The 22,821-nt window shown below is 53.4% G+C and overlaps 12 protein-coding genes across 12 annotated transcripts; 6 read left to right on the top strand and 6 right to left on the bottom strand.

Annotated features, from left to right (window-relative positions):
- Positions 1–841: 841 nt before the first annotated feature.
- M409DRAFT_26461 (uncharacterized protein) lies at positions 842–1,949 on the bottom strand (the record flags this gene model as incomplete). Its single annotated transcript, XM_033808119.1, has 2 exons — positions 842–1,314; positions 1,367–1,949. The coding sequence occupies 2 exons, from the start codon at positions 1,947–1,949 to the stop codon at positions 842–844; spliced, it is 1,056 nt and encodes a 351-aa protein (XP_033663903.1).
- Positions 1,950–2,905: 956 nt separating this feature from the next.
- Positions 2,906–4,270, top strand: M409DRAFT_57696 (uncharacterized protein; the record flags this gene model as incomplete). Its single annotated transcript, XM_033813708.1, has 3 exons — positions 2,906–2,960; positions 3,017–3,689; positions 3,745–4,270. The coding sequence occupies 3 exons, from the start codon at positions 2,906–2,908 to the stop codon at positions 4,268–4,270; spliced, it is 1,254 nt and encodes a 417-aa protein (XP_033663902.1).
- A 514-nt stretch (positions 4,271–4,784) lies between these two features.
- M409DRAFT_57695 (uncharacterized protein) lies at positions 4,785–5,206 on the top strand (the record flags this gene model as incomplete). Its single annotated transcript, XM_033813707.1, has 2 exons — positions 4,785–4,787; positions 4,826–5,206. The coding sequence occupies 2 exons, from the start codon at positions 4,785–4,787 to the stop codon at positions 5,204–5,206; spliced, it is 384 nt and encodes a 127-aa protein (XP_033663901.1).
- Positions 5,207–5,643: 437 nt separating this feature from the next.
- M409DRAFT_68659 (glycosyltransferase family 39 protein) lies at positions 5,644–8,619 on the bottom strand (the record flags this gene model as incomplete). Its single annotated transcript, XM_033817936.1, has 2 exons — positions 5,644–6,174; positions 6,268–8,619. 2 exons carry the CDS (start codon positions 8,617–8,619, stop codon positions 5,644–5,646), a joined length of 2,883 nt encoding a protein of 960 aa, XP_033663900.1.
- A 503-nt stretch (positions 8,620–9,122) lies between these two features.
- Positions 9,123–10,670, top strand: M409DRAFT_26457 (uncharacterized protein; the record flags this gene model as incomplete). Its single annotated transcript, XM_033808118.1, has 1 exon — positions 9,123–10,670. One exon carries the CDS (start codon positions 9,123–9,125, stop codon positions 10,668–10,670), a length of 1,548 nt encoding a protein of 515 aa, XP_033663899.1.
- Positions 10,671–12,178: 1,508 nt separating this feature from the next.
- On the top strand, positions 12,179–12,862 carry M409DRAFT_57692 (uncharacterized protein; the record flags this gene model as incomplete). The annotated part of the gene is made up of 1 exon (XM_033813706.1): positions 12,179–12,862. The coding sequence occupies one exon, from the start codon at positions 12,179–12,181 to the stop codon at positions 12,860–12,862; it is 684 nt and encodes a 227-aa protein (XP_033663898.1).
- A 617-nt stretch (positions 12,863–13,479) lies between these two features.
- M409DRAFT_68657 (uncharacterized protein) lies at positions 13,480–14,928 on the top strand (the record flags this gene model as incomplete). Its single annotated transcript, XM_033817935.1, has 1 exon — positions 13,480–14,928. One exon carries the CDS (start codon positions 13,480–13,482, stop codon positions 14,926–14,928), a length of 1,449 nt encoding a protein of 482 aa, XP_033663897.1.
- A 521-nt stretch (positions 14,929–15,449) lies between these two features.
- Positions 15,450–16,919, bottom strand: M409DRAFT_37333 (uncharacterized protein; the record flags this gene model as incomplete). The annotated part of the gene is made up of 1 exon (XM_033810715.1): positions 15,450–16,919. The coding sequence occupies one exon, from the start codon at positions 16,917–16,919 to the stop codon at positions 15,450–15,452; it is 1,470 nt and encodes a 489-aa protein (XP_033663896.1).
- Positions 16,920–17,535: 616 nt separating this feature from the next.
- M409DRAFT_57689 (uncharacterized protein) lies at positions 17,536–18,020 on the bottom strand (the record flags this gene model as incomplete). The annotated part of the gene is made up of 2 exons (XM_033813705.1): positions 17,536–17,607; positions 17,733–18,020. 2 exons carry the CDS (start codon positions 18,018–18,020, stop codon positions 17,536–17,538), a joined length of 360 nt encoding a protein of 119 aa, XP_033663895.1.
- Positions 18,021–18,735: 715 nt separating this feature from the next.
- On the bottom strand, positions 18,736–19,247 carry M409DRAFT_57688 (uncharacterized protein; the record flags this gene model as incomplete). The annotated part of the gene is made up of 2 exons (XM_033813704.1): positions 18,736–18,858; positions 18,912–19,247. The coding sequence occupies 2 exons, from the start codon at positions 19,245–19,247 to the stop codon at positions 18,736–18,738; spliced, it is 459 nt and encodes a 152-aa protein (XP_033663894.1).
- An 820-nt stretch (positions 19,248–20,067) lies between these two features.
- On the top strand, positions 20,068–21,108 carry M409DRAFT_26452 (uncharacterized protein; the record flags this gene model as incomplete). Its single annotated transcript, XM_033808117.1, has 1 exon — positions 20,068–21,108. One exon carries the CDS (start codon positions 20,068–20,070, stop codon positions 21,106–21,108), a length of 1,041 nt encoding a protein of 346 aa, XP_033663893.1.
- Positions 21,109–21,224: 116 nt separating this feature from the next.
- M409DRAFT_68655 (uncharacterized protein) lies at positions 21,225–22,685 on the bottom strand (the record flags this gene model as incomplete). Its single annotated transcript, XM_033817934.1, has 1 exon — positions 21,225–22,685. The coding sequence occupies one exon, from the start codon at positions 22,683–22,685 to the stop codon at positions 21,225–21,227; it is 1,461 nt and encodes a 486-aa protein (XP_033663892.1).
- Between the last annotated feature and the right edge of the window lie 136 nt (positions 22,686–22,821).

Here is a 22,821-nt window from a genome sequence, read left to right as displayed (position 1 = left end):
CATGCCACGAGTCTCCGGCCAAAAGGTTGGTTCAACGGAGTGATGGCCGACGCGCATAGAGCGCCAGCCTCTAAACGAAGCTCAGATAAAGATCGAGTCGGGATATTGTACCGCTGTCACATGCAAATACACCACCTCAGGTGAAATATCAGGCAACGTCCAGTTCCGGGCCGACGTCAGCTTAGGCATAGCCGAACATGTTCCTGAGCCGAGAAAGATGGGGACAGTGGCATGCCAAGCGCAATCAAACCGAATAGCTGCAATGCATATCGGCTTCATAACCTTCCGGGAGTGTATTGAAGAAGGACACTGCCGTGAAGCCAGCAACTTGTTGACGACCATAGTCTCCGCGAACGTCTGTTAAATGCTGCCAGGCATCCTGCTTGTAAAGAAGTGCACACCGCGGCCAAAGGCCACAAAGTGTGAAGCACGATGTTGCCGGCGCACTGGATCATCGTAGATGGGATCTGTACAACCCGTGAAGTCAGCATCGCTCCAACAAAACCAAAGTGAACACTGACCGGCAAGCCATACTTATGTGTCTTCTGCCGACTGTTTGCACTTTCAAAAACAGCTCTCCCCCCAAGACACACGCCTCGTCATCAACAGTCTCTCGACGGTCCCACCGAACCACTATGTCCAACGCTCGGTGCATGCTCTGCGCCTCAGCTGCGAGAAAGCCGCTCCTCACCACTTGTGGGCACCTGTTCTGCCGAGAGTGCATTATACCGTGGCTGTCCAAATCAACATGGGAGGGTCCCTCGTGTCCAGAATGTCGAGCATCGGTTTTGGAGTGGGAGCTCATTTCTTGGATGAACAACTAACTGCAAAGCTTCCCACATCAAGAAGGCATGTTCGGAGAGATGTTGTCCTCTCTGATAATTTGCAGCGGCCACTGCACCATCTCGCTCCAGCTTGGTGGTAGTGCCATGCAGATAAGGGGAACTTGGCGCTGTGCGATGCCTCTGAACCAGGAAGATCGAGGCTCTGCCAGTTTGATAGAGGCCAAGACGTGGGCGAGGAAGGCGATAGCTCTGGGTTGATGCGCTTCGACCAGTTGTGCAAACCGATCCGGAACACGCGCAGGAAATGCGAGGACCCGGCGGTGCGTAGCTAGCGGCGATTCCGTTTGCTGAACGATGCCCTTGTACATGAGGCCGATGTAGCTGAGAGAGTGTTCGTATGCAATCCTGTCTTCTTCGGCAATCACATCACCATGAACAGGCTCCAGTAGATACTTGAAAGGTTCGTAGTGGATGGGTCGGAAGAGCTCATCGCCGTCTGACAGATCTGGCTCTCCGTAGGTTCCTCCAGCTAACAGCACTATGTCAGCATCGGAAATGTGAAGTGCGAGATGAAGACATACCTTCCAAGAACCAGCGCTCTCCAACAGCTTCCTTCCACTGGTCAATGATATAGACTGTGCCTTTGGACAGGCGAAACCATTTCATCGGATCAAGCATGAGAGAGTCTCCGCCTTCAGCACTTTCACTCAGCGTAAAAAAAGAGTAGTACGAGACCATGACGGACGAGATGTACGTGGCGCGGAAGTTCTTGACGTTGAGATTGGCAAGAGCCTTTTGGTGGCCTTCAAGAGCCATGGAGAAATACCTCCTGGAGATCTCCAGCATGTCACCGTTGGGGTCGGTGGAACGCAAGACCATAGAGTCAGCTCCTGCTTGTTCAATCATACTTCGACGAGCCCTGTCGGCTTGCTTCCAGCCCGTGTTGAGAGGTGCGTCAGATAATGGAGTGGCGAACTCTCCCTCCTCGGCAGAGACCATCCGACCATCTAAAGTAGACCAGTAGCGTGGCCTTTGACGCGAGGCAGACAACGCAGTCAAGGCCAGGAGAGCATCCAGTACATGGCGAAACTCAAAGGCGACCAAGGGGATCTCGTACTTCCAGAATTCCCAGGTGGTGGAGAGTGAGTGGCAGGTGTAGGCCATCCATTCGTGCATCAACCGAAGCTCCAGCAGCTGATCAGGGTGTTGATGATGAGGAGCGTTCAGACCGTTCTGCGAGGGGCTCTTATGGTCGGCGTAGGGTGAAATGGGATATTCACACGTCACGCCATGCCGGGTGCAGGCGCCACAAGATGGCTTCTGTTCATCGCACTAGGCCTGGTGAGCGATGGGTCGTCTTGTTATGATGGGTTTAGATACCTTGACTTTACGCGCCTTGCAACGAACGCACCCCTAGAAACGAGGTAAGCAAACTGGTCGATTCGTGATCGGGATAGTGGCTGGGGGGATATATACAGTACGGGTCTTCTTATGGCTCAGGCGAGGCGGCATAGCGACGATTAGTAGGAATAGTTACGGCAGAGCTGCAGGCAGGCGACGAGGTGGCATCGCTTTCGGGATCCTGATGCGAGCTTTGCGAGGTGTAGGTCGTGGTTGTTGTGCGTGAGACGGAGAAGCTGCGGCGAGGAAACAAGCTTTCCTTAAGGCCCTCCGTTAAGGTTTACTAGCCTCCATACATCTGCCTATTTCTCGAGTGTATGCCTGCCGATTTGATGGCTATACGCTGAATTTACTCAAATCGGCGAACCACCCTTCTAAGTACCGCGTGGCATATATTAATGAAGTGGTGGTTTGTGGCCGGAACGATGGCCATGTTGTTGCGGCCTGAGGCTTCAACCAATGACGTGGCGCCAGCGAGGATTTCCCGGGCATCGTCGCGCGTCGAAAACATTTGCCCTGTTTTCATCTGCAAATATCAACCACGGTGAACTTCGACTCAATTCTATCGCTGCTTGTGTCATGATCACGTTGTGTCCGCGATAACAAAGAGACCAACCTTCAACTGCACCCGCCCGGATTGAGATATTCGTAACGTCTCCAGCTTGACTCCCTCCAGAACTGCCAACAATCCTTCCGAACGCGTCTAAGCACATCTCACGATGGGCTACATACGGCAAGAACAGCTGCCCAAGCTCAAGGAGTACAAATATTCAGGTAGGCCACATTACTATGTAGTTCGTCTTTCAAATGCTCACATCTGCCATTATTAGGCGTCGACAGGAGTCTCATCTCCCGATATGTCTTGAAGCCGTACTGGTGGAGCCAGGTCATCGAGCTCTTCCCGCTGTCCATGGCCCCCAACGCCATCACTCTGTCCGGCTTTGCATTCGTCATCATCAACGTCTTCACCATGCTCTACTACACGCCGAATCTTGACCAAGATTGTCCTCCATGGGTGTACGCCAGCTGGGCCATCGGACTGTTCCTGTACCAGACTTTCGACAGCATCGATGGTTCCCAAGCGAGACGAACCCGTCAAAGTGGGCCTCTGGGCGAACTGTTCGATCACGGAGTCGATGCTCTCAACACCTCGCTGGAAGTCTTGCTCTTTGCTGCCGCCATGAACTTTGGCCAAGGATGGAGGACCGTGTTGGTGCTCTTTGCGTGTCTGCTCACTTTTTATGTCCAGACATGGGATGAGTATCACACCAAGACCCTCACACTCGGTCTTGTATCTGGACCAGTCGAGGGCATCTTGACCCTCTGCATCGTCTATGCTATCACTGCGTATGTTGGAGGTGGTAGCTTTTGGCAGCAGTCGATGCTCTCCGCGCTGCATGTCCCTCACTACGACTGGCTGCCTGAGCGTCTTTACCAGATGGACTTTGGCGACTTCTACATGGTGTACGGAGGCTTGGTCCTCATCTTCAACACTGTCGATAGGTGAGTCTCAACGAATGACAAGCGAGCAAAACATTGTTGCTAAACAATATTGTAGCTCACGCAATGTCATGGCCGCACGCCGCGAACGAGGCGAACCAGCACGTCATGCCCTGCTTGGCCTCTTGCCATTCTTCTCGTCCTGGGCGCTGATCGCAGCATACCTCGCCCTGCAGCCAAACATCCTCTACAATCACCTCATCCCCTTTGTGCTCTACGTTGGACTCATCAATGCCTACAGCGTCGGCCAAATGATCACAGCCCACCTCACCAAATCGCCATTTCCCTACCAGAACGTGCTGGCTTTGCCTCTCATCTACGGCGTCCTGGACTCAGTTGGACCCGTCCTGCAAGAAAACATTGGCTTCGGCTGGCCCAGCGCACTCGGTGATGGCGTCTACCAAGTCGCCTTCATGTTCACCTGTCTCGGCTTCGCATTTGGCGTCTACGGCAGCTTCGTCCTCGACGTCATCGTCACCATTTGCGACTACCTCGACATCTGGTGTCTGCGCATCAAGCACCCCTACACAGGTGAAACCGAAACGAGCGGCACCAAGACCATCAACGAGAAAAAGGCGGCTTAAAAATGCAGTATATGCAGTGAAGTTGTATATGGAAAGAGGTCACACGAGCACCTTCCAGTACCAGCAATTTCTTCCCGGCCCAGCTTCCGGCGCATGCCGCCTTGCCGATTCGGTCAGCGCGCATGCTCGCATGCCGGTCACGATGCACGTTCCTCCGACTATTAAAACGAGAAGATGCGTTTCGCCATTGTCGCGTCTCCCTCGATTCCTTCCTGACTTGCTGGTCTCGTGGACACCGACACTGACTCTGACGACTTCCATGGAACTTCGATGATTTCCCACAATTGCCTACGACACTGAACGAACGAACGAGAGCAGCACTTTCCAGTTTCGGACTTGATTTCAGCAGCGACGGAGAGCGATACCTTGATACCCAAAAGCGAGGCAGGAAGTGGAAGTGAGAGATTTGGAGGAAGGGAAGGCGTCGAGAGAGATCTCTGTACTCAACAGAGAGACACCACACGATATAATGCACCAAACATTCCAAGACCGACCCGCCGAACCGGATACCATCATGGTTAGTAGCAGCCCTAACAAAAGACCCACTTGTTTTAGATTCCAACTCCCGTCCTCTACCCATGCCTCTCAGATTTTGTTTGCCCTGCTTGTTCCATTTACATCAACCACGAAACTACACCCCAGAGCCCCTCCACCATCCATGTGACCTCCACATCCCAAACTAACCATTCCGTGTGCACATTCCAGTGGGACACCCTCCACCTCATCACCACCTCGATCCGCGACGTCGTCTTCTCCCTCAAACCCGCCCAAAGCGAAACGGGCCTGAAAATCCGTCCCGGTGTGCCTGAGGAGTTTGCGTTTCAGCAGCAACAGCAGCAAGGACAGCTGAAGGCGAATGGTGGTGTTTGTGAGAATGGAGTGAGGAGTGAGGTGAAGGCTGGTGGTGGTGGGGAGGAGAGGGGGAGGACGGCGTGAGATGAGATGAGATTCGAGGATGAGTTTGGTTGGGTGGGTGGGTTGAATGGACGGGCGTTGGTTTTATTGTGCGTGTTTTGGGAGGCGATCGCGGCGCGTGAGGTGTTTCGAGGACTGGATGGGAGCCGACTCAACGTCGAGCCATTCTTTCAAATCACAAGGGAATGGCAAGAGAGGTAATCGAAAGCACAATGGAAAGAATTCAACCAGCGGACAAACTCGTCATGAAGAAAGAAGAGATACTCGATACAGACATGTCCCTACCTTACCCCAAAACCCATCCCTCCATTCGTATCATACCTCGAATTGCCGTGTTTCGCCGCGCTCGCCATCCATGCAACGACGACAAGTAGTAGTCGTCTGCATCAAAACGTCGCTTTTTGCTGCTCCTGTGGATTTATATCATACAACGCTGTTTCTTCCTAGTAGACGACACTTCAAAGCTCGTCCTTGGTCTTCTTCTCCGCGTCACTCGCTGGCTCGGGGGTGGCTTTGACGTCTTGCACGCTCTTCTCCTTGGCGATGTCGTCGTTCACCTTGTTCTGTTTCGGTGCCTTCTCAGTATTTGGCTCGCCTTCATACGCATCGCCACCCTTGACCGTCTGGGGGTCAACACCCTCCGGCTTGGGAGGTGCTGGGAGTTCGCCGTCCTGGACGTCGACTTGGCCGTCTTGGATCACGTTGCCGACTTCATCGACAAGTCGTGTCCGCGTCTCGTACCTCGTCGAGAATGAGACCTTTCCTTGAAGAGCGGCGACTTGCTCGTCATTGAGCAGGTTTCCCTCCTCATCACGGTACTCCACTTTCTCCTCAGTCACACTATCGCCCAGAGGAACCTGAAGCTGAGGTGTGACGTGGACGTCCTTCTGCGGGTCGTCTGCGACCGGTGGTGCAGGACCGTGGGCGGCTTGACCAGTGGCTTCAGCGCCGCCCGCTGGGCTTGGCACAGCAAGGGAGTAGTCCGCGTACTGTTCATCCTTGATGTCAGCGAGAGCTTCTTCAACCCAGGCGGGTCGGTTGGGTTTGTGTGGAGGGGATTGCTCGGCTTGGGCTTGACTTACGTTGTCGTAGAAGGTGTTGCAGTCCCAGTCCCAAGTATCGAACAGCTTGACGCGGTTGCACTCTGCCTTCGTCCATTGGTTGCCGTAAGACAGAGGTGCGTAGAGAGCAAAGACGGCGATGGAAAGTGCCATGAAGATGGTGGCGGCACTCATTCCAAAGTAGGGCTTGTCTCGAAGCGTGAAGCCCGAGACACTGATGCGGTTGAAGCCGAAGTCGAAAATTTGGCTAAGTGCAATGATCGCAAAGTAGAGCGCTGGGAAGTAGTGGTGCAAGAAGAGCTGACGCTGCATCAGGTAGAAGGGGAAGTAGTGGAAGGCCCAGCCAAGAACAGCGGTACCAATCTCGTAGTCGAATCGGCGGACAATCGTATTCTTGTAGTCGCCGCAGCTGCGTTGCCATCGAAGGACTGCGAGACCCTTGAACAGGACATAAATGGCGATTGCGGCAGTGCTGGACCACCAAATGAGAGGGTTGCCCGTGAGGTAGATCTGGCGATGGTCCTTGCCCCAGAAGTTGATACCACGTCGAAGGACTGGCCATGATGGAGGGCGGGAGTCCCAAGCGTGGGATTCCACGAGACCAGCGTTGGTGGTCCACATGACCTGCTGCAATTCCCAGAACTTGCCAAAGAAGCCAGGGTTGCGGTAGTTGACCTTTTCAGCGTCGTCCTTGAGCTGCGGGTGGACGTTGCTCTCCACGTACCAGATGCTGTTTGGCAGGGTACCGCCTCGCGCGCAAGTCACTTCTTGCTGCTCGAAACCCCAGTCGGGAAGCTTGACCTTGTGGGAGAAGAGGACGCAGCCAGTCATGACGTGGACGAGCTTGAACTTGGTCTGAATAGTTCGAAGGCGTTCCTTGGATGCTTTGCCATCCGACATGTGCTTGACGATCTCGACACGGAACAAGTCATTGGCATCGCCCTCGAATCCTTCGTAACCGTAGGCGGAGACCTCGTTCTGCCAGTCGGCTTCAGTGACAGGTGGGCGGACGTCGTGCGAGTGGATGCGTCGGTCGGTGGTAACGTGGTAGAGACGGATAAGATCGCCATCCTTGACGAAAGTCGGTGGTGTTTCATTGTCCCATGCCAGAGGGCCAGGAATGCTAGTGTTGCCCGTTGGGTCGACAGCCCAGTTGATTGGCTGGGTCTGGTTCTCGACCACGAAGACATTATTTTCGTCCTTGTGAGGGTAAAGAGTGATCTGCTGCTGCTTGCTGCCGCCTGGGTACATGTGGGAGTGGGAGTGCAGGTAGCCACCTTGGGTGTTGTGGTGGCGGATGCTGATGCGAGAGCCAAAAGCAACATCGGCTGGAACATCTGCCATGCCCTTGGAGTTGAGAGTCGACTGGAATTCGCTGCTCATGAAGCCATCGCCATCGCCAGGGTTGACAAGGCAGACGAAATGAATGGCAAACATGCCCATGTAGAAGGCGACTGGGATGATGATCAAGCAAAAAATGCGCGCGAAAAGGTGCTTGAACCAGACGCGGAGGGTAACGTTTTTGTTGTCGCCGAGTAGAACCCAGAGCTGAAGTGCGGTAAGGGAGCCAACCCAGGCGATGGTGAAGAGACCAACCCACTTGACGCTGACTGTCGCACCCAGACATACACCAGTCGATGCCAGCCAGAACCACCAGCTGGGAGTGAAGGCCTTCTTGGGGCCAAGCTCGTGCTGGTTGGTGAAGGAGAACCATGACAGAGCTGTCAGTGCAGTGAAGATGACCAGGGGCGAGTCCAGGAGGATCAATCGTGACTGGGTAACGAAGCCATTCTCAAATGTCAAAAGTCCAGCGCCCAGCGTAGCGGTCACAGTCCTGCATCCCGCAGCTTTAAGGGTCAAGTACATGACCGGCACGGACAAGACCCCCAAGAGGGCGGGAAGCAGTCTCATGGCCACGTAGGGGACGCCTGGCTCCAGGTAGTCCTTGCCAATGTCCTTGAAATCGAAGTTTCCATCGAAGCCTGCCAACCAGCCGGCCAAAGTGATCAACAGCTTGGCGAGAGGCGGGTGGACGTCCATGAAGAACCTGCCCTTGATGTATTTTGTCGCGAATCCACCAAAATGCACCTCATCGAAGACGACGCTGCTCGGCTGGTAGATGCGGAACAGGCGCACAAACAGCGCGACCAGCGTGACGCCTGCCATCCATTCCCAATCATATGATTTCAACGTCGTGATGTTGTTGTCGGATACACCAGGCGAGGTGTAGTCGTAGGAGGGGTGAGGGGGTTTGTCGGGGCTGGACTGGACCATCTCACGCGCGGTGATGGTGCCATTGGCATATGCGTCGCTGTTGGATTTGGCAGTCTTGTTGCTCTGACTTGAGCGCTGCTGCGCGGGTTTGGCCGCCATGTCGGCGACGGTGTGTGGAGGAGTATCTCAATGTCGAGGGTGATGGTGTCCCATGCGCTGATCTGAAACGAGGTGAGGGAAGCTGGGGATTCCGGTGATGTTAGTCCGCGCAATGTATGCGCAACAAGAGGCAAAAGAGCGGCGAGAAGGGGGGATAACAGGCACAAGATGCAAGAAACAGCGGCTTTTCGCTGGGAAAAGAAGCAGCAGCTGAATTGGTGCAAGTGAATACGTGGTCGTGAACTATTTCGAGGAGCGGCCGCCAGCTTTTGGACTAGACCCCTTGCTCGGCATGGCCCGCCAGCCCTTGCCGTCGTCCCGTCCCGCGGCTCGCATGGATTTCATGTGCGAAGCTTCGACAGCATCAATCTTCACTCCAAGCACGTCCCTCCAACATCACCACGACATTTCAGCGTTCACACACCACATTGAATGAGATTGATTGAAAATTGATTGAAACACACGGTTAGCTCAAGAAGACAAGAGGAAGACATCCACCCGCCATGGCCGCCGCCAACGGCGAGGACACCACGGACGACATCGCCAAGCGAGTCCCGACTGGCACCGTGCTGCCCCCGCGAGGCGTGCGCGACACCATCGAGAAGGTCGCCGCCTATGTCGCTCGCAATGGAAAGCCGTTCGAAGACAAACTGCGCGAGAAGAACGCCGCCAACACATCCTATCTCGACCCTGAAGACGAGTACTATCCATACTACGAGTGGCGCCTCGCCGAGAACAAGGCTGGCCGCGGCCTGGATACCAACAAGAGTCTCACTCGGAAGACGGATGTCGGATTCGAAGGCAAGGCCGTCTACGTGCCACCTCAACCAACCGAGTTCCAGTTCAGTGCCCGCATGCCCACCATCAGCGCTCAGGATCTCGAGATCGTGAAGTTGACGGCTCTGTTTGCAGCTAAGAATGGTAGAAGCTGGATCACGGGGCTGAGCCAGAAAGAGGCGGGCAACTACCAGTTTGACTTCTTGCGACCTCAGCATTCGCTCAACATGTATTTCAACCGTCTGATGGAGCAGTACAAGGATTTGCTGGATGGCGAGACGGAGAACGATGGTGCATCACAGAAGAAGCGTATGGCAGAGCTGGAAAAGAACATCACCAACCGCTTTCACGTCCTGGACAGCGCAAAGCAGAGAGCCGAGTACCACAAGTATCTCGAGAAGCAAAAGGTGGACAAGGAAGAGAAGGCCGAGGCGGATCGCATCGCCTTTGCGCAGATTGACTGGCACGATTTCCTCGTTGTGGCGACTGTCACTTTTGACGAGAACGACGAGACAGCTGAAATGCCACCACCAAAGACACTGAATGACATGATGTCGCTCAGTCTTGAGCAAAAGGCCAACATGACCATCGATGCAAACAGACGTCTGGAGGAAGCAATGCCCTCGCTCGACGACTACAACGAATTCTACGGCCAGCAGCCCCAGTATCCTGCTGCTCAGGTCATCACCCCGTACCCTCCACCTTCCGCCTCCCCTCCACAGGCATCGCCATATTCGCTTCCTACAGAGACGCCTTCGCTGGCGGTCGAGCGAGAGCAGGCACGAGCTGCAGCGAAGCGAGCCAACCAGCAGGCCCGTGTGCGAACCGACTACGTCCCCCAAGCTCAGCGCCGGAACCAGCAACAAAACACCTCCATTTGCTCCATCTGCAAGCAAGCGATTCCGAACGAAGAGATGGAGCAACATATGCGTATCGAAATGCTGTCACCAGAGTGGCGTGAGCAGATGGCCAAGAACCAGCAGCGCAGCTCAACCACGAACTTGTCCACTGCAGATGTTGCCAACAACCTCAAGCGACTGGCGTCACAGCGTGCCGATCTCTTCGACTCCGTCACCGGCAATCCTATCACCGAGGAAGAGGCGGCTCGGCGGAAGCGTGCTGAGCAGGGAGCGTATGACGGCGTTAGTCAGATCCCCAACGCGGCTGCTCTCGGCGCAATGGGCCAGCAGCCTGGAGGTACATATCCTCCAGGCACCGAGCGACCGAATGTGGAAGACCAGATTCGGTACATCCATGACAAGTACAAGAAGTGAAGGGAAGGAGGGAAGAAGTTGCTGAGAAAGATACCCAAACCGGTCTTCCCGGTCTGCGTTTTGTCAATGCTCAACATCGCAGCATGACATTCCTTCAATGGTGATTGAAGCAGTGGCAGAGAACACTCAAGCACGGGCTTCGAGCTGTTCGTGAATCAAGCCTGCATCAACACCACTGCAGGAAGACTGCACACGATGAAATGTGAAGAAGAGTAACGACATTCAGTACGTTCGAAGGGTTGTTAACACTGACTTTTTACAGTAGCACGAGTTCGCCACAGACAGCACCGTACTACAGCGAAGCATACCACGACTTTCAATGGCAACCACAGCACTCTCAGCATGCATCTATCGGGTAAGGTCTTTTCATTTTCTTCTTTTTGCGGCATTCCCTCCTCAGTATACGTCGTCTACCCTCGACCGTTTCGACGTCGATCAATGGGAGACTCGTTTGTCAATGGAGGTAAATCAAATCCCAATCCGTCCCCACTCACGACTTTATTTTTGACCAAATGCATCGGGTGTCCTTGAATGCCCTTCGGGTGGTGTGAGGGCACTGGCTTGCGAGGGCGGATACAAACAGGATACACTTTTCATCACTCTGAGAGCAGCGGGAGGAGGTGGTGTCAGAGTGAGGCTTGAGGTAATGTACTGTGCACACCCTCAGGGTCAGCACATTTGTCTGATTGGCATGGGTGACGCGGTAAGCTAATGGCTGCTTGCATCGTGGGTGTCACGACTCGCTCTGACGATGGAGGTTGCGCGCCCTGCAGGTGAGCTACTGCACGAGTCTGTGTTGAGAGCACACCAGTCGGGAGCTTCACGCAATACTCCTCTTTCGTGTGTCAGCCATATTTCAAAATCGAAATCTTGCTTCTTTCATTCCTCTTTTGTTACGGAACTGTGCAGCGGCAGCATTGCTTCTCAATCATACTTCGACAACCTCCGTGGACATTGATATTGGGTGGGCCATGCCATGGTGCCCTACTCTTGGTATAGTGATGCCCTACTTATCGAAAGTGAGAGGTTCCATTGTGCCCTGTCATGGCCAAGCAGCGGGAGGATGAGGCATATCGCTCAGGCTGTACTTCATCTCGCAGCAGGCCACTGGTAAGTATCGAGCCAAGAAACGAAGGCATTGAAACATGTCGAAGACACTGTACTGTATTCCTCTAACCTTCGTTGGGGAGTAGGGCCAGCGCGGCGGACCGGTGGAAGAGTGTTGTGTGAGGAAAGGAACATGAGATTGCGAAGTCCTCGGGTTGTTGAATTTGAGGAGCAGGCCATATACCAAGACATGGCAGAGCATAACCTTACCTCGTAAGCTTTCGATGCTGCATGTTCAGCTCATGCGGGTACAGCTGACTGCGTTGCAGTGATAAGCATCAGGCTGCGTTACGCCGCACCTGAACGTTATTAGAAGTATCCCCTCCCCATGTAGGTCGCGAAAGTCATCTTTCGTCTTCAGCACACCTGCTTTCACATAGCCTTCATCAGCTCTGTCCACTATGGCCACGTCAAACAAGATCCACTTACGTCTAGCGACCAACGAAGACGTGGACAGCATCGTCCACGTCATGTCTCGTTCTTTCCAACACAACGCCGCATTCGTGGACATCTTCTACCCGGACCACGACACCCCCTCAGGCCACGCTCAAGCCATCCAAACCTTCCAATCCTACTGGCAAAACTACAAATCCCACGCCGATCTGGTCGTCGCCACCACCACCACCAAAGACTCGGAAGAAATCATCGGCTTCGCCCTCTGGACGTACATGTCCTCGTCCATCAACCTCTCCCCGCCAACACTGGCCTTCTCGCCCTTCGCCAAGACCGAAGACGACGCGGAGTTCGCCAAGCAAGTCTGGAAATCATTCGTCGTCCCCCGCCGCTCCGCCGTCCTAGAAGCCGAGAAATCCCACCCGGGAACCGGCCTCTGGGTCCTCGAGTATCTCGCCGTGGATCCTGGACATCAACGTAAAGGCGCGGGCAGAGAGCTGGTTCAGTGGGGTTTGGATAAGGCGCGGAAGGATGCGACGGAGGCGATTGTTGAGGGGACGCCGCCGGGGCAGCCTTGTTATAGGGCGTGTGGGTTTAAGACGGTCATTAAGGAGATGGAATATGTGGTTGAGGAGCGGTTTGAGGGGAGGAGGCTTCCGGAGATAGCGTTTATGCGGCATCCTTGCAGGTAGGCTGTGGGATGTCAATTGCTGGAGTTCAAGATATGGGTATGTGAGCCTGCTATGGCATTCGTGTCGTCACTGAGCTCAACACCGGACTCAGTAGATACAGCCTCTACTGAATTTGGAATGTTCGATGTCCATTTCCTGCCCTACCATCCGGAAATCAGCGCAAAGCTCAGCCTCAGCCTCATGCAAGGGCGTATTCGCCAAAACATCAACCACCGATCTGCGCCCCACCCCTCAAAATCGCGACTCGCCGAATACATCCAAATTCCATATTCTCACTTGATCCTTTTGCGCACTACGCGCGAATGCGAGTGTTGAACGGTGCCTTGCAACCGAACATTCAGTGGGATGTCGAAGGCACGAACGGGCCAACGTTGCGAGGATCGACATTGATGGAAGGACGGACCGGTCATGGCGATACCTCAAGCTTTAGCATGTCGTAGTGTTCCTGTCGACGATGTCTTGTTGGTTCTGCACGTCTGTGACGGAGTATATATACATTGCAGTACGTTCCCCTGCTCTTCGCGCACATCAGCCTCCTGCTCGTACATCAATAGCTTATTCGCGTTTGGTGCAAGCTCAAAACCTTGCGGTCCCCTGGGAACCATCTCACCAACACCATGCTCGCCCTTCCGCGGCTCATACCTCTGGCAGCACTGTGTGTGGCAACATTATGTGCTGCTCAAAGCACCAATCCGAGTCCCGCTGAGCTGGCGGCATACGGCGCTGCATGGGAAACATCACAGCATGCCAGCGCTGATCCAGCTTGGTATGAGACTCCCGAAAATTTTTCCGACACGCTGAAACCTGGTGTGCTGTTGAAAGTCGAGTATGCCACCAACCTGACGAACTACACCGTACCAGGCAGTCTCAGCATGTCACGCATTATCTACACAACGCTGGACGTGCACGGTTCGGTGCTGCCAACATCCGCTTACATCCTTTGGCCATACCATGCCCTGCCTGAGAACGATACTTTGGGGTACGATGTTGTTTTATGGGCACACGGCACGTCGGGACTATTTGCACCTTGCGCTCCAAGCAACTACCGCAGTCTTCAGTATCACTTCATGGTTCCTTACCTACTTGCCACGCAAGGCATGGTCGTCGTAGCGCCTGATTATGCTGGCCTTGGAGTCGGATCCTTTCCCAATGGCACCAGAATCTATCATCCCTGGGCGACCTCACCCGCGCAAGCCAACGACATGGCTTACGCCATCCAAGCCGCTCGCTCGGCCTTTCCGCAATACCTTGCACCAGGTGGACCTTTTGTTGCCATGGGACACTCCGAAGGTGGTAGGAATGCATGGGGGTTCGCCGAGCGTCAAGTTATCTCCCCAGTCGATGGATATCGTGGCACTGTCCTCCTGGCGCCGGCAGCGTCCCCTATCGACATCATTGAAGATGCAATTAAGAATCCCGATGCTCCTTGGTCGATCCCAGGCCAGTCTCTCCAGACATTGACCATCCCATCTGTCACCGCCGTTTATCCTTCATACAACTGGGCTGGCTTCACGAACGTATCTGCGGATATCTTTTTCAACGCATATGACCGTTTCCAAGGCTGCATCCCAACCCTGAACATTGTCTACGGGACGACACCACCCAGCCAACTTGCCCAGCGAGGTTGGAGCAATGCGTCGGAGGTGAGAGCCTGGCAGAACTTGACACGAGTCGGCAACAAACGTTTTGCTGGACCGATACTCCTGCTCGCGGGTAACAATAACGGTTCTGACGGGATCATACCCTATGACGGCCCACTATCCTCGTCGGTGCTGTCCACCGCGGACCAACTTTGCGACTTGATGGAACAGAGAGAATGGGACGAGTCTCTCCAAGTCGTAGGGTTCAAAGACGTGGATCATTTCCCCCTCATTCAGGCCAGTCAGAGCATGTGGTTGGATTGGATCAAGCAGCGTCTCAATGGCGTATCCTCGTCGCCTCCGAGTGGATGTAGTATTGGGTCGATGAGAGCTTTTAGGGATGGGAGGGATTCTTTCCAGGCGATTCCTCCGAATTTCTTGGTGGAGTGGGTTAATGCCACTGACCAGTGGCAGTATTCGTTGTAAATAGAGACAATTGGGCGAAGGGGATGCCCTTGCTCAGATGCGTACATACTTTAAAATCGAAGTCTGGGTAGATAGTTGATTGCATTTAATGCTCATTGATTTGACTTCGATTTCTGGCTACACTTGTTGGCGAATACTGAGTAAGATTACAGTCCTAAAATCTGCAAAGAAGCACATGCCTCATATGGAAGCTTGCAGAACTCGAAGCCTGCGGTATCATTCCAGCCTCTGACAGCGATGCCGACGACAGAACATGTCCTGAAAGGTTGCTTATCAAAAGGGTATTCGTTCACTATGGAAACACCTCCATTCGATATTTGCATGATCTCGTTTGAACAGATGTTCATGATAACGACATTTTGATCACCGTCGAAAGAAAAAGGGGGTTGAAATAAGCCGTCTCTAGCATATACTCCCATTGTCATTGTTGCTCTCGAGCTGACTACACTTGAACTACCCAAAATTACTCCAGAGATCTAAACTACTCGTTTCGTAAATGTCAAAGCAGTCGCAAAACACAATCAAAAGCCTCCTGCAACCAACTCGAAGAATTGGTTCGCCGCTCCTGCCCACTGTGGAAAGGACGTGGTGAACTTTTGGTAGTTATCGACTGGCAAGAAGCTGTTGATGGTCGATTTACTGCACGCCCGGGATCCGACCGGCTTGTTGTTGAAACGGTCCTCGATCCACTGAAGCCACTGCTGCCTTGTCGAGTCCATACTCGGGAAGTGAGCCACGCCTGGGAGAGAGACGAACTCGAAAGCTCCGCTGTAATGGTCCTTGCAAGTTGAGTCGAAAGTCGATAAAGCGTTCTTGTACGGCCTGCCACCCTGATCCTCAGTTCCCTGGAATAAGATCATGGGAGCCTTGTACCGGCGGTTGCCAGGGTTACTGAATTGCGTGTATGCAGAAGCATACCACGACTCGTTCCAAGCAGGATTCAGTACTTCGGTTGCGTTTGCCAGGAACAGAAGTTCTGAGACGTACTGACCGCCCTGGATCTGGGTCAACAGCTCTGTGCGGTCAATTCCCAGTGGCGATAGCCAGTCGGATAGGTTGAAGTCGGGGTACATTAGGTGCAGGTCTTTTCCAATCCAAGAGGCAAAGACCTCAGGGGCGGCAATCAGCGAATCGATACCAGGCGCGAAGATGATGGAGCCTAGATAGTCACGCTCCAAGTCATCGAACTTGTTGTGGGAGTTCTCAGCCAGTACCTCTGAGACACCCCAAGCAGCAGCACCACCTTGGCTGTGCCCGACATTGACATAGTCCTTCGTGATCTTGTCGGGGAAAATCTCTCGGGCGGCGCGAAGAGCGTTCAAGCTGTCGAAGGCCTGAGAAACACGATTCTGGTACTGAGCCCGAACGTGACTCCCATCCCAAGATGTTTGGACCCCGAGACCAGCGTAGTCCGCAGCGATGACGACGTAGCCTGCCTGGGCAAGCGTGAAGGGCATGATGTTGCCGTAGAAGAGGGATCTATGTGCGGAAGGGGAGCCATCTGCGTAGAAGCCGGACGTTCCGTGCGACCACAAGACTACGGGAGCCTTGCCATTTGACTTTTTACCAAATTGTTTCGCCGTCCAAGGCCATAAGACATACGCAGAGACAGGAATCAAAGTTCCATTTGCGGTGGTCGAGGTGTAGATGAACCGCGAGAGCGCTGTCGTGGCGGGAATATTCCAAGCTCCAGGATCGGTGGCGTGCTTGACTTTGAGTACCTGACCAGGAGCATTGGGAGCAACATGGTCGATTCTGTAGAAGTCGTCCTGGCTCGGCCCACCGTTCGCGAGCTGTGAGCGGTCATAGTTCAAGACGGTTTCCAAATTCTCGGCGAGGTCAGGCCAGAGTTGACCAAGCTTTATCTGTTCGTCGTTAAACTTGAACGATGAGTTGAATGACACAGACTGTGTCTCGGGTTTGGGGAGCGTGGGTAATGTCTGGGCGAAGGTGCTCGCGGAGAACAGCAGGATTTCGAAAGCGCCTTTCATGACTGGACAGGTGGTTGGATATGCGAGAACAAGACAGGAGAGACTGTACTGCGTATATATACCCAAGTCATCAATGAAGTCCTTGGACTCTGACGTATTTTCACGCGATCCGGTACCGCTCGCTTCCAGTGCGGACATACGGACTTACAAGCGACCACGGAAATCAATCTTCGGTATTTGTATTTGTGTAGCCAGTCTTGAACGACGGCTGAACATATCCCTAGCCAAGATATGTGACCGGCTGACTGATTGAGGCGTTGCACATCAGGCTGCAGACGGCGTCGAAGGAATACGCTAGCGTCGTTAGCCGAATACGCCAGATGTGAATGAATACAGCTGCGGCTGAGCAGGTCATCTTGGTGCATGAATTTGTATTATTCCAGGCTTGAGGCCTAAGCATACGTCCTGTCTTGACCGCCAATTTACTGCGATGACGAGCAACGACGTGGTATGTACAAAGCAATGAACCAAGTTACCCTCCGGTTGACTGGTCCTTTCGAAAAAGATTTCATTATGCTATGGGATCATAGAAAGCATCAAAATCTTGCACGAAATTCAGACTCTAACATGAAAACTGGACATGCGTACTTTATCAAAGCTCCTAAGGCGACGTCGCTCAACTTGAAGTAATAACCCATCCCGGCAGCAATCCTTTGTCGAACGCCGGCATCATCCCACCAAAACGCAACTATTTACACAAAGCGCAGAAACATGATTTCTTGAACACAGCAGTACTGAAAAATCGCTCGTTTGCCAAAACTCCCCGCTGCCGCAAGCCACTTCATCCTCTCTTCGCTTTTAACAGACACGTACAGCGGGATGCTTCGGCATCTCTATCGAGGTATAGGACGGTAGGCTGAGGTTGCCGTTTTCGAATTCCTGATATGCTGGTGGCACCTTTCCATCGATAGTGTGGAGACCCGCGTCGATGTCTTTGGGCCCACTGCGGTTGATTTTGCTTTGCCGGTGTCTTTGAGACATGGTCTGGCCGCTGGCTGTCGCCTCAGCTTCCAGCTCTCGTCTTTCACGCTTGCGGTCCTTGCGGTCCTTGTAGATGGCGATGCCGGCGACGGCTAGGAGGACGGGAATGAAGAAGACCATGGCGTAATTTGTAGAAGTGTGGAAGAGGATTGCGAACTGGAGGTAGTGTACTCGAGATGGATCCGAAATGTCGATGTGGAGACGGTAGTGATTTGGAGTCGTAGGCTGGTGAGGTGCGTAGATCGCTGATTATAATGTTGGTATCTTTGTGATTGAGTACAGACCGAGAGCAGAGATGAATTGTTATATACCACAGATGACGCGGGGCTGATTTGATGCTGCTCAGATTCTCAACTCCAGAACTAGCTTAGATCAAGCCACACCACTTTTCTCAAATCATTGTCGCATTCGGAGCAACTAGACGCAGAGGCGCAGCTTTCACAACCCCTGGATGGGGCACAGCCTCGCAGCTCAAGCTTAGCGCTAGCGTTGTTGCGTATTACAAATACGGCGCTGCTAGTATAGGTAGCGCCTTCAAGTTGTGAAACTCTACACTCGACATGGTTACTGGAGATTTCAAGACAGACTTTGCTGGCTTTCTCAACAGGAGAACGAACGACGACTCAATAGCTCTCAGCAGACGGTTACTTCTGTTCGGTCTATCGACATGAGACATGTAAAGTAGCAGCACTATTTAAGAAAAATATCGAGAGTGAGTGATGGGAATTCATTAAGAATCATCTAACATGTTAAGATCTAAAGTTTTGACATGAGCTGAGTGATAAGGGATGAACGAAGAGTGGAGACTACTTGGGGAAACAAACCAAGCCAGCTCTCATGCACAAGACTCCTGTGAAGCAAAAGCAGCCTCCAGCTGTCGAAACATCTCAGCATACCACCCAGCATCTGGTGGTGATCCTTTCACTGTCTTGGGATCGATGTAGTGAAAGTCGGGCAGCTGCGTAAGATATCAGCACAAGCCTCGATCGTCATACTACCCTTGCTACTCACCGAAACAAAAGCACTCTTCTTCCAACTATCATCTTCGCCTTCCCCTCGAAGCGCCCTCTGCACATAACTCTCCCAAACCTCCGACATGTCTCCCGCAATCGATGGATGAATCGCCGGTCCGATGATCAGAGCTCTCGGCCTGGGGTGGAGTGAGTTGAGGACTACCTCGAGATTGTGCTTGGTAAACTGCAGATGTGACGGCGAGTCTTGTACGTCCAGAAATGCGGTCATTGTATATGGTGTGTTTTCGAACGTGCGAGGCATGGTCTTGATGCCGTTTGAGCGTGCGTAGCCGATTACGACCACTGGGATTGTGGCTTGAGCTGCGGCTGCCATGACTCGGTAGTATTGTTCGTTGATGGTACTGTTGTATGGATGAGAATATGAGTCTCGAGACGATACTCAGCCTGTTTTGTCTTCACTGGTAACCATCACTCGGACTGATTTGAGTGTGATAAACGGGGATTCAGGGAGAGCCCAACACCCGAAAATCCGGATGCTTCTGACAAAGCTTGTACTTGTCGAGCTTCAGCGAGAAAGTATGTGATCTCAACTATTTCAGGGCGTCCAATTTGAAAGTTGTGGTCCACTGGAACCATCGAGTGGGTTCTACATGATTCAACTGCGGTGTGAAAAAGGCTTCCAGACTCCTCGATCACAGGGAAGACTCATTCGAAAGCAGAGTAAAGAGGCATGCAGTACAGAACAGAGAGAAAATCTGTCCAAAAGCTCATCAGCCTCACTGTTGACTTGGTTCACACTGTTGGATCAGGGGCATGAACCAGGCTGCCTTTGCGGCTAAACAATCATTCCGCTTCGGGATTTCGGGGCATGAAATCTTTCCGCATACTCAAATTGTCAATCAGTATCAAGTTGCCAAGTGGCCAGAGAGTACTCATATTCACATAACACTTTGTATTGTACGGCATATGCGGCGTGCGCAGATTATGAGGACAGGTAATGATATCGTGAATGAGACGAAATCACCCACGAGTCTGCCAAAGACGTCAGAAAATCCAAAGTGGTATATGCTCGAATCCGGCGGCGACCCTCATTGCCATCTGCCACTTCATCAGCGCCTACTGACTCTTCTGTGCCAACACCATCGCAATCTGAATTCAGCCTCACCGCCCATGCTCCGTCCCGAAACGACTCCATGCCTCCCCCTCACATCTTTCACCTGGTTTGCAGCATTCCCCTCCCCACAACCGCCGAAGTCTTCGAAACCACCGCTAGCCAACTAGGCCCCATCCTCCACAGCGTCCCCGACGGCGAAGTCGCCGAACGCAAGTCCTTCGTCCAATGGCAAGCGCCTCACATCCCCGCCGTTGTGCGAAAATCCCTATTCGGAGGCACCCCAACACCAGGCTGTCCGCCCGTCTCCCTGAGCCTGGAAGACATCCACCCCTTACGCTACGACGACGTCGCGGTGGAATCCTACCGGGAGTTCGTCGCAGCTCGTGCACGGGGTGGGTTCGCTCCGAAAGCAAGGCTGCAAGTCTGCCTCCCAACGCCTGCGTCGGTGGTCCGCTCGCTGGTCGAGCACGCCTACTGCGCGCAGGTCGAGGCGCTGTACGAAGTGCGGCTGCTGCAGTGTCTTCGAAAAGTCCAGGCTGAGATTCCTGCCCACGATCTAATGATCCAGGGGGACATGCCGATCGAGATGGCGATGCTCGAGCTCGATCGGGGGGAATTGACAGATCTGTTCTTTGTGGAGTTCTTCCGGCCGTATTTCGCCCCTGTGCGTGCCGGGATTCTGGAGCGGTTCGAGAGGCTCGCGAGGGAGGTGCGTCCTGGGGTTGAGATGGGAGTGCATTTGTGCTATGGAAATTTCCGGCAGAGGCACTGGCTGGAGCCCAAGAGCCTTGAACTTGTGGTTTCGTTGACGAATGACTTGCAGGGCGCTATGGCTTTGCACCGTCCTGTCGACTTTGTCCACATGCCTGTGCCGAAGGAGCGGAACGATGTGGCTTGTGTCCTGCCTTTGGCGGATCTGGGAGATTTGCGCACGACGGTCATCCTGGGGTTAATTCATGCTGGTGATTTGGAGGGCACGTGGGAGCGGGTGAGGGTCGCGCAGCGGGTTTGCAAGGTGCCGTTTGGTGTGAGTACAGAATGTGGATTGACGAACAAACCTCTTGAGTATGTTCAGAGTGTGTTTGAAATAGCTTCGACTGTATGCGGAAGAGCAGAATGAGTCTTCATTACCATAGACAAGTTGACAAATACAAAAGAAAGTACGGAATAGCATGCTATCAACGCTCCATAAATCAATCACCCATCTCATTCCATCCCCACCCACAAGAGTAACAATCAAAAGAAACAAATCGTCCGAATCTCACAACTCTCCCTAAACGGCGCATCCGCCTTACTCGTCGGATCCTCAAAAGCACTATGCCCGACAAACTGCGCCTTCGCCTTATCCGAGTCATACGTCTTGAGCAGAATCGTCTGCTCCGGCACCATATCCGGGAAATACCACCACTTGTGCCCGCTCGAATGCCGCATGACATAGTTCTCGCCGGTGCGGTCGCGGTAGCGCAGGTAGAGCTTGAAGAAGTCTTCGGGTGGGGCGGAGTGCACGTCGCACATGGCGAGGGGGTTTTCTTCGACTTTGTTGATGGGTTTCCAGACGTTGATGAAGGCCGTGCGGCGGGTGAGGAGGTTGTCGGCTTCTTCGGGGAGGAGTTGCTTGACGCGGACGGGGCCTGATTCGGCGGTGTAGTCGCAGTGGACGAGGCGGACGGGGGCGCGTTGGGAGGTGTTTGTTTCTTGGGTGAGTTTTTTGTTTTGATTGCCTTTCGTGCGGATGGTGTGGTCGAAGACGAGGACTCGCTTTGCGCCCAACTCCTTTTTCAAAAACTCCACGACTTCGGGATAGAAGTCGTTCTTGACCAACTCTTCATCCTTCCATTTCTCGGTATGATCAAATGAAGAAGGAAACTCTTTTACAGCAAACCCATTACGATCCACATCAAACTCTTTGGCTCGATCCCAGCCGTTGTACACGCTCATTGTCTGAGGATCGTCGCCAGGCTCGTGGATGTTTAGGCCGTTTGGGTCTTCGTAGAAGTAGAGTTCCGTAAGCTTGGGGGAAACGTCTTTGGTATAATTGAACTCGGCACGAACCTGTCTGTTGGGAAGCAAGGCTTTGTCAACCGCACCTTGTGTCTTCTGCCATTCAGGGATCGCTTGGATGTCCTTGTACCAGCGGGAGAGGTTGGAATGCTTGTCTAATGGGAGCCCCTGCTCTGGGGACAAATGCATGCATGATGCGATAGCAATATCGGCGATGCTCACATCGTTGCCCAGGATGAATTTGTTCTTGGCCAGTCGTTCGTCGAGAATGCCTGCAGCCTTGTTCCACTTTGGCTCTTCATTGGAGAGAATCGATTGGTCAGGCTCGGATTTGAGAAGAGGCTTGACAACGTTCTCGACGGCGTAGACGTAGCAGGTGCCGAACCAGACTGAGGCTTCCCACAGCAACCAGCGGTTGCAGTCAGCGCGAGCCTTGAGGTCTTTGGGGTACAGAGAGCTGCCAACTTGGTCTGCAGCATACATCAAGATGGCGTTGGACTCGGTAAGGATCAAGTCGCCGTCCGTCGCAGCTGGAACAGTCTGGCACGGATTGATCTTTGTGAATGCATCGCTCTTCTGCTCGCCCTTGAAATAGTCGATGTGGTGGATCTCGTACTTGGCTCCAATCAAGTCCAGTCCAGCCAACACCTTGCGGCAGTTGATCGTGCACGGATCGAGGTATACCTGAAGCACCATGGTTGCTGTCGTCGTCCAGAGGAATCTGTACTGAGAGTGTGGGGTGCGTCCCAAGGAGCGAGGCAGGTCTCTTCCAACCTTTTATAGTTGCATCGTAACCGGGCCAGAACCTCTCCAACCTTACGCCAGAACACCT

Source organism: Zasmidium cellare, assembly GCF_010093935.1.
Source record: "Zasmidium cellare ATCC 36951 unplaced genomic scaffold M409scaffold_32, whole genome shotgun sequence".
Classification (NCBI taxonomy): domain Eukaryota; kingdom Fungi; phylum Ascomycota; class Dothideomycetes; order Mycosphaerellales; family Mycosphaerellaceae; genus Zasmidium; species Zasmidium cellare.
This window is presented reverse-complemented; position numbering and strand designations above follow the sequence as displayed.